We start from the raw sequence: 7,132 nt of genomic DNA on the forward strand, positions 1-7,132 counted from the left end.
CCTTCCTATTACTTATTTATGCATAAAATTTTATTAAATACATTTTTAAAAAGCCTCACCTGTGGCTCAGTTGGTGGTTTGGTGATCATAAACTCTGTGCTTGTCAGAGTGGGGGGGGAAAAGTGATCTGTTAATTCAGAAACTGTGTCAAACCAAAGAAGCAAATGTAAACAATATCAGCAAACTTATTATTATTATTATTATTATTATTATTATTATTATTCAAGTTCATCCCCCACTTTTTTTTTGCTGTGCACAAAGTATTTTACCCCCCAAAAACATTTTTAACGACTAAAATGCAAATGGCACGCTTGCATTTGGATTGAAGGAGTTACGAAAATCTATAGAATTTATAGAAATCATTATTGTCCAAAGAATTATTGTGAATTTTTGTTACTCTAATGGCAGATTTCAGCTCAGGGCAGTTTATCTGGCTGCACCCTTCAGATAGGACACGGCCCACGTGGACGACGTCCGCTATCTCAGCGGACGGAGACCGAGCATGCACGAAGGAATCCATACTATTTCGCATATTGTCCGAGATATGATAAGGCATGACACTTTTGTATGTTTGTAATTGTAGTGCAAGATATTCTAGTCCTTTAAGATCTCGAGGACGGCGTTCACGTTCTCGGAAAGACGCACCACGCCAGACCGATCGTCCGTGATATAAAGGCTTTCTACAAGACACCGCATCAGCTCTCTAGGAAACACAGAAAGAGAAAGAGCGACAAGGAGACTTGGCAGACGGACATGATGGGTGGGCTGTAATTGTGTGGATTTGTGTGATTGTGTATTTACTGTACCTGTGATCACCAGATAAATTATTATACTCAGACCAACAGCAATGGCCATGATACTGAAGAGCATCGAACGCCGGCCCAGTCTCCTAGCTCCATCGTAATCCTTTGCCTGGGTCATGGAGCGGGACTGTCCCACAAACACAGACACACAACTTCATAAAGCACTGGACTGAGATACTCAGATTCTCCAGCATAAGAAATGTAACAGTACTTCATTATAAAAAACATAGAATACAAAGACTTACTAAAGGACATCAGCTTGGGCTTCTACATCCCGAGAGCGGCAAACTTGTTTTTACCAATTTCTAAGACAGCATTGTTTCCGTATTACAACATAATAAAGATTTTTTTAATATATATTTATATCTATACACCATAAATACTGCACTCACGCTCATAATCACAATACTGTATAGTCCACAGGCCTAAAAATGGTGCTTGTCATGTGTCAGGTATTACTTTATATCTGCAACTTTCATACATTCACATAATAAAAATGTAATAATAAAATGAACACTGGTTCATGTGAATAGATTCTTCATTTATCATTAATTACACTGTTCTATTTTTCACCTTGGCATTCAACAGATATTTGAAATCATATTGAATAATACAATCGATGGAAAACTTACAATAAAAATAATACTTTTTTTTATCTTAAGGAACGATCCTGAAAATGTATAATATTTTCTAGAATTTAATTCATCACCTGCTTCCTTTGCGCCAACTCCACTTTTTTATAAGATCTGAATTTAAGGCCTGAGCTACTGAAGGGATTTTAATCTTTCAGTATTTACAGTAATCGGGATATTGAGGCTAATAGTTTCAGGTAGTTTAGGTCAATGTATGTTATTAGTACTGTGTGTTTCGGTATAATTCAATTATATTATATGTCTTTTTTGTTTCATTATATATTATTTTAAATGTTTTAGGATCATCCACATCAGGACACACCATTGATCCTGACATCATTAACAATGTGTTTATCCGTGTGAAAAATTGAGGTAAATAACAGTAGACATTTAGACAGTTGATTTTATTTTATTATTTACTTTTCTCCTGTGATACCAGATTTAAAGGATACCCTTTATGACACCCTTCATGTGTTTCTTTGCTTGTGTTTGTATGCTTAAAAAAAAAGGTACACAAATTAATATTTGGGGGATATAATAGATAGATCCAATAGAGTATATAAGATATGCAAATTACTAGATATTTAATATGTTAAAATATCTAGTCATTTGCATATTAAATATCTAGTAATACTCGATTGTATATAAGATATGCAAATTACTAAATATTTAATAGGTTTAAATGTTGCCTTGCACTCAATTTAAAGGGAAAACTGGACTAATACTAAACTACTAAAGCAACAGCTCTTGTATATACTTTCAGCAGATAGATGATTAATGGTTTGTTTGTTTGTTTGTTTGTTTGTTTGTTTGTTTGTTTGTTTATTTAAAGGCAAACCTAGGGTGTGGTATCTGGCTTTCAGGACATTAGGTTGAGGTGTGAAGGCCGACTCACCGCATGTGAGAAGTACAGTGCGATGACGTTGAGCGGCAGTGCGGGACAGAAGCACGAAAAGAGCGCAAGCCACATGTAGCTGCGTGGCTCGGGCTCGTTGCGCTCCGGTGCCGGAGAGCGCGGCGGTGACTGGAGACCTCCGGTCCCTGTGGACTTGTAGCTGTTCTGCTCAACGCTCAGGGATTTCAGCGACTTCAGCGACCTGACACTCGGCCGTCGGGAGTCGGAACGGGAGTCGTGCCCGTCTTTACCGTCGCCCACGACGACGCCAAGAAGTTTCTGCGTGTCTCTGAATTCCGTCGCGCTGCCGCCGCCTCCTGCACCGCCGACTCCTCCTCCGCTGCTCTCGCTTATTTCACCCCTCTCAAACTCGGCATCTGTATTGATGGCCATTACTGTGGAAATTTGGAAGTCGGAATAAAAACACGGAACTCCTCTAAATGAAACATATGACGCTTAGGTTTATTCATCCACCGGTGCGCACAGGAAAGACTGACTGCACATCCAAGCTCAGGTTGAGAAGAGCCAGAAAAGTAGACTGTCCTGCATTAAGACTTGGGCTTTAAGAGGAAGACAACTATGTGAGAAAGGTCTGGAGGCTTTATAGTGGTCAGGACCGAGCTCGGCTTCTGATTGGTGGAATGGAGATGATCACTTCACTCCCTTTTCCTACAACCGGCAACGTGCATCTGAGATAGACTGAATACGCAATGTGTTATGTAATAGATATGTAATATAGTTTATACCATTTTGCAGAGTTATGTTGATGTTTATGTTATTGTGGATGTCTGACCATCAAAAGTACCCATCAATCTCCACTCTTCTTTTCTGGGAAGGCTTTCCACCAGATGTTGGAGTGTGTCTGTGGGGAATCGTTCAGCAACGAGAGCATTAGTGAGATCATATCAGACACTGATGTCAGGATGTTGAAGAGGATCTAGTTCCAGTTCATCCCAGAGGTGTTCAGTGGGGTTTTCAGAGTCAGGGCATTTCCAAGTTCTTTCACTCCACACGTCTTCATGGAGCTGGCTTTAGCTTGTGCACAGGTTCATTGTGGTACTGGAACAGTGTTTGAGCCTGTTGTTTACATTTAAAGGAAACTGTTCAACTGTGTGCTTTCAACGTTGTGGCCCACGTTGTGGTATGTGTGATGTTCAGGTGTCTACGTAGGGTTGCTGACACCAAACAGCCATAAGAATAAAACCACTGACAGGTGAAGTGTATAACTCCACACAGGTCATTTTCAAAGCTTCTTTCTTCTGTGCAGTTTTGAATGTTTGCCCACAGAACTGTAAGAAAAATTCTCTAACAGGTTTACAGAAACGGAAATGAGGTTTATTAAAGCATTCTCAAATACTTTATTTAAAATGTGTATGTGTATGTGTATGTGTATTATTATTATTATTATTATAGATATCACACTTCTGTGTTCTGAGTGAACCAGTTTGATATTCATGGTTTTTTTTCATTTGGAAAACAATTTAGATCATATTTTATAAAATTGTTTGAATAGGGGGGGGCACGGTGACTTAGTGGTTAGCATGTTCACCTCACACCTCCAGGGTTGGGGGTTCGATTCCCGCCTCCACCTTGTGTGTGTGGAGTTTGCATGTTCTCCCCGTGCCTCGGGGGTTTCCTCCGGGTACTCCGGTTTCCTCCCCCGTCCAAAGACATGCATGGTAGGTTGATTGGCATCTCTGGAAAATTGTCCGTAGTGTGTGATTGCGTGAGTGAATGAGAGTGTGTGTGTGTGCCCTGCGATGGGTTGGCACTCCGTCCAGGGTGTATCCTGCCTTGATGCCCGATGACGCCTGAGATAGGCACAGGCTCCCCGTGACCCGAGGTAGTTCGGATAAGCGGTAGAAAATGAATGAGTGAATGTTTGAATATGTTGGGTGCAACTTTTCTAATACATGGCTATAAACAATGCTTTAAATATGATGTCCATATGCTTGCTTGCTATCTTGTTTGTTTTCCTTCCTTCCTCCCTTTCTTCCTTCCTTCCTTGCTTCCTTCCTTCCTTCCTTCCTTCCTTCCTTCTTTCCCTTTCTTCCCTTCTTCCTTTCTTCCCTTCTTCCTTCCTTCCTTTCTTCCCTTCTTCCTTCCTTCCCTTCTTCCTTCCTTCCTTCTGTCCTTTCTTCCTTCCTTTCCTTTTCTTTTCTTTAGGTCTGAAAATACCCCCTTTGTCCTGTTACCCACAACTCTGAACTCAAATGGTGTCTTAATTAAACCATTACTTAAATCAAATATGTGTGTGTGTGTGTGTGTGTGTGTGTGTGTGTGTGTGTGTGTGTGTGTGTGTGTGTGTGTAATGGCAGGGACACTCCCAAGCTGAGGGTGTGTATGATTTTGGGCTCAGGTTCCCAACCCTGGTCTTGGGTTCCCTGCTGGTTTTTCTGCTCCCAGTACACCAGAGCAAACGATATTAGCTAATGAACATCATCTCTAGCTGTGTTTGAGCACACTTTAATAAAATGTGCTAGATGAAGGTTTGGGGGTTCTTAGCGGTGGAAATCTGTGACCTAGAGCTACATGTGGTCTCTGTGATTGCTATGTGTTTTAAGTGAAGATTAAGAGTGTAGTTAGTACAGAAATGGTAAAATATTACAGAGAGAATTCAGAAAAACCTGTTATTTGCTATCAGTTCTGTGCTGTTATAAAAAAAAAAACAACAACAAACATATTAACCTAAAATGACTAAGTGCTGAATACGCATTCATATAAAGGACCAAGGTGAAAGTACATTAAGCTTGGCTTTATAGTCAGAAACAAATATACTGTAGTTTGTAATCGTTTCACCAAACACACAGAGTCCAATATTTAAATGATGTATGTAGCACTGACGCAACGTGTGAGATATAATAATAAATCATGTACTCGAGTCGGTCTTTGATGGCGAGTTTACATTAAAGCAGGAAGAAGATTCTATTTGAATATCTGTTTAATCATCATTGATTTTTAGATGCACTTTGATTTGCTCTTAACAAAACCATTTGCTGTGGGTTTTGGGTAAAGCGACTACTGCTGAGTTTGCTTCAAGTGTGGGTTTCTCCAATAAGGCCACTTAGAAAAGAGTGCACACTTTTAAAGCCCTGAATGAGAAACGGGACACCATGTGGCCTCGTGGGCACAAACATGACTGCGTGTGTGTGTGTGTGTGTGTGCGCGCGTGTGCGTGTGTGCTTGTGTGTGCTTGTGTGTGTGTGTGCATGTGTGCGTGTGTGTGTGTGTGTGTGTGTTTGTGTGTGTACACGCTAGGTGGCGGTGTAGCATAGTTAAAGCTAAGATTTACAAGCAGCGGAGAGTGAAACAGAGACGTCTCTGAACCAGAGAGTTGAAAAGAAATAATGAATCTTTTTTGCTTGGGGACAGAAATGATCACCTTGTCCTTGTTTGGCATGAAACGCTTCACGTATTGAATCAATGTCTGTGATCATCATGTAGTTCTGCTCCACCCTGTACATTCTGTCATCTCTACATAATTATAGAATTATAATCGTATATAATTTATAGCTTGCCCTAGTTTCTCTCTCTCTCTCTCTCTCTCTCTCTTTGTCTCTCTCTCTCTCTCTCTCTTTCTCTCTCTCTCTCTCTCTCTCTCTCTCTCTCTCTCTCTCTTTGTCTCTCTCTCTCTCTCTCTCTCTCTCTCTCTCTCTCTCTCGCTCTCTCTCTCTCTCTCTCTCTCGCTGTCTCTCACTGTCTCTCTGACAGAGAGAATATATATGTACCTACTGTATATGTAACTCTCTCTCTCTCTCTCTCTCTCTCTCTCTCTGTTTCTCTCTCTCTCTCTCGCTGTCTCTCACTGTCTCTCTGACAGAGAGAGAGAATATATATGTACCTATATGTAACTCTCTCTCTCTCTCTCTCTCTCTCTATCTATCCATCCATTTATCAACCCACCTATCAACCCATCTATCTATCTATCTATCTATCTATCTATCTATCTATCTATCTATCTATCTATCTATCTATCTATCTATCCTGGACACATTGGCCCCTGCAGACTGGTTAATTGAATGATTATACTGATCACTGGAATGACAGCTACATTATTTTTCTAGGTTTGTTAGATAACAACATTAGCAGACATATTATTTTGTTCTGAGCACGTAGCCTACTGACTTTCTCAGTGATTCGGTCAATAGCCTGATAAACACTAACCTCAGAAACAATACTGGATTTAAGGTTCAGCCTTTGGGTTTAGCTTTAATCTGGAAATCCAGCTATTTAAAGAGCCACATTAGCATTTTGTTTGCATGGCAGTCGCTTTTGGGGGTCATAAACAATTTGAAAGTAAAACAATTAGTTCCCCCTAAATTTGTCGGCACATCCAATTAACTGGAAACTACTCGGGTGATATAATATTAAATAATAAATAATGCAATCAGGACATCAATCCCTTCTCCCCTCTCCCTCCCCTCCCTCTCTTTCCCTCCTTCTCTCTCTCACTCTTCTGCTCCCTCTTTCTCCCTCCCTTCCTCTCTCTCAATCCCCCCTTCCTCTCTTCCCCCTTCCTCTCTTTCTCCCTCTCCCTCCACTCTCTCCTTCGCTCTCTCTCTCTCCCCCTCCCCCTCTCCTCTCATGTGCATTAGCAGGATTTAACAGGATATTAGCATGAACAGAGGTGGACATACTCTTTAATCAGCAGATCCTGACCAATCAGACTCATTAATTCAGCGTCTGTGGCAACGGAATTTATTTACATCAAAAAGTTTAGCATGAACCTGAATAACAGGAGTCAAAAAAAAGGTCTAATGAATTATGTAAAAGAACACGGTGTCATTTCTTTACTTGTACAA

The 7,132-nt window shown here is 40.6% G+C and overlaps 1 protein-coding gene and 1 long non-coding RNA gene across 2 annotated transcripts in view; both read right to left on the reverse strand.

Annotated features, from left to right (window-relative positions):
• Positions 1–423: 423 nt before the first annotated feature.
• On the reverse strand, positions 424–2,723 carry trarg1b (trafficking regulator of GLUT4 (SLC2A4) 1b). The gene is made up of 3 exons (XM_060891624.1): positions 2,331–2,723; positions 807–930; positions 424–703 (listed from the first exon to the last, which is right to left on the reverse strand). Exons 1-3 carry the CDS (start codon positions 2,721–2,723, stop codon positions 696–698), a joined length of 525 nt encoding a protein of 174 aa, XP_060747607.1. The 3' UTR covers positions 424–695.
• Positions 2,724–7,012: 4,289 nt separating this feature from the next.
• The window catches only part of LOC132860249 (uncharacterized), a 7,549-nt gene continuing 7,429 nt past the window's right edge, over positions 7,013–7,132 (reverse strand). The window contains exon 2 of the long non-coding RNA XR_009649795.1: positions 7,013–7,132. This exon is cut by the window's right edge and continues 1,671 nt beyond it. This is a non-coding gene — a long non-coding RNA (uncharacterized LOC132860249).

Source organism: Tachysurus vachellii, chromosome 17, assembly GCF_030014155.1.
Source record: "Tachysurus vachellii isolate PV-2020 chromosome 17, HZAU_Pvac_v1, whole genome shotgun sequence".
Classification (NCBI taxonomy): Eukaryota; Metazoa; Chordata; class Actinopteri; order Siluriformes; family Bagridae; genus Tachysurus; species Tachysurus vachellii.

Bases quoted from the DNA above. Each gene is read 5' to 3' on its own strand.
- trarg1b (XM_060891624.1), bottom strand. From the start codon at position 2,723: ATGGCCATCAATACAGATGCCGAGTTTGAGAGGGGTGAAATAAGCGAG. The intron at 931-2,330 runs GTGAGTCGGCCT...TTTGTGGGACAG, and splicing joins CACTGTACTTCTCACATGCG to TCCCGCTCCATGACCCAGGC.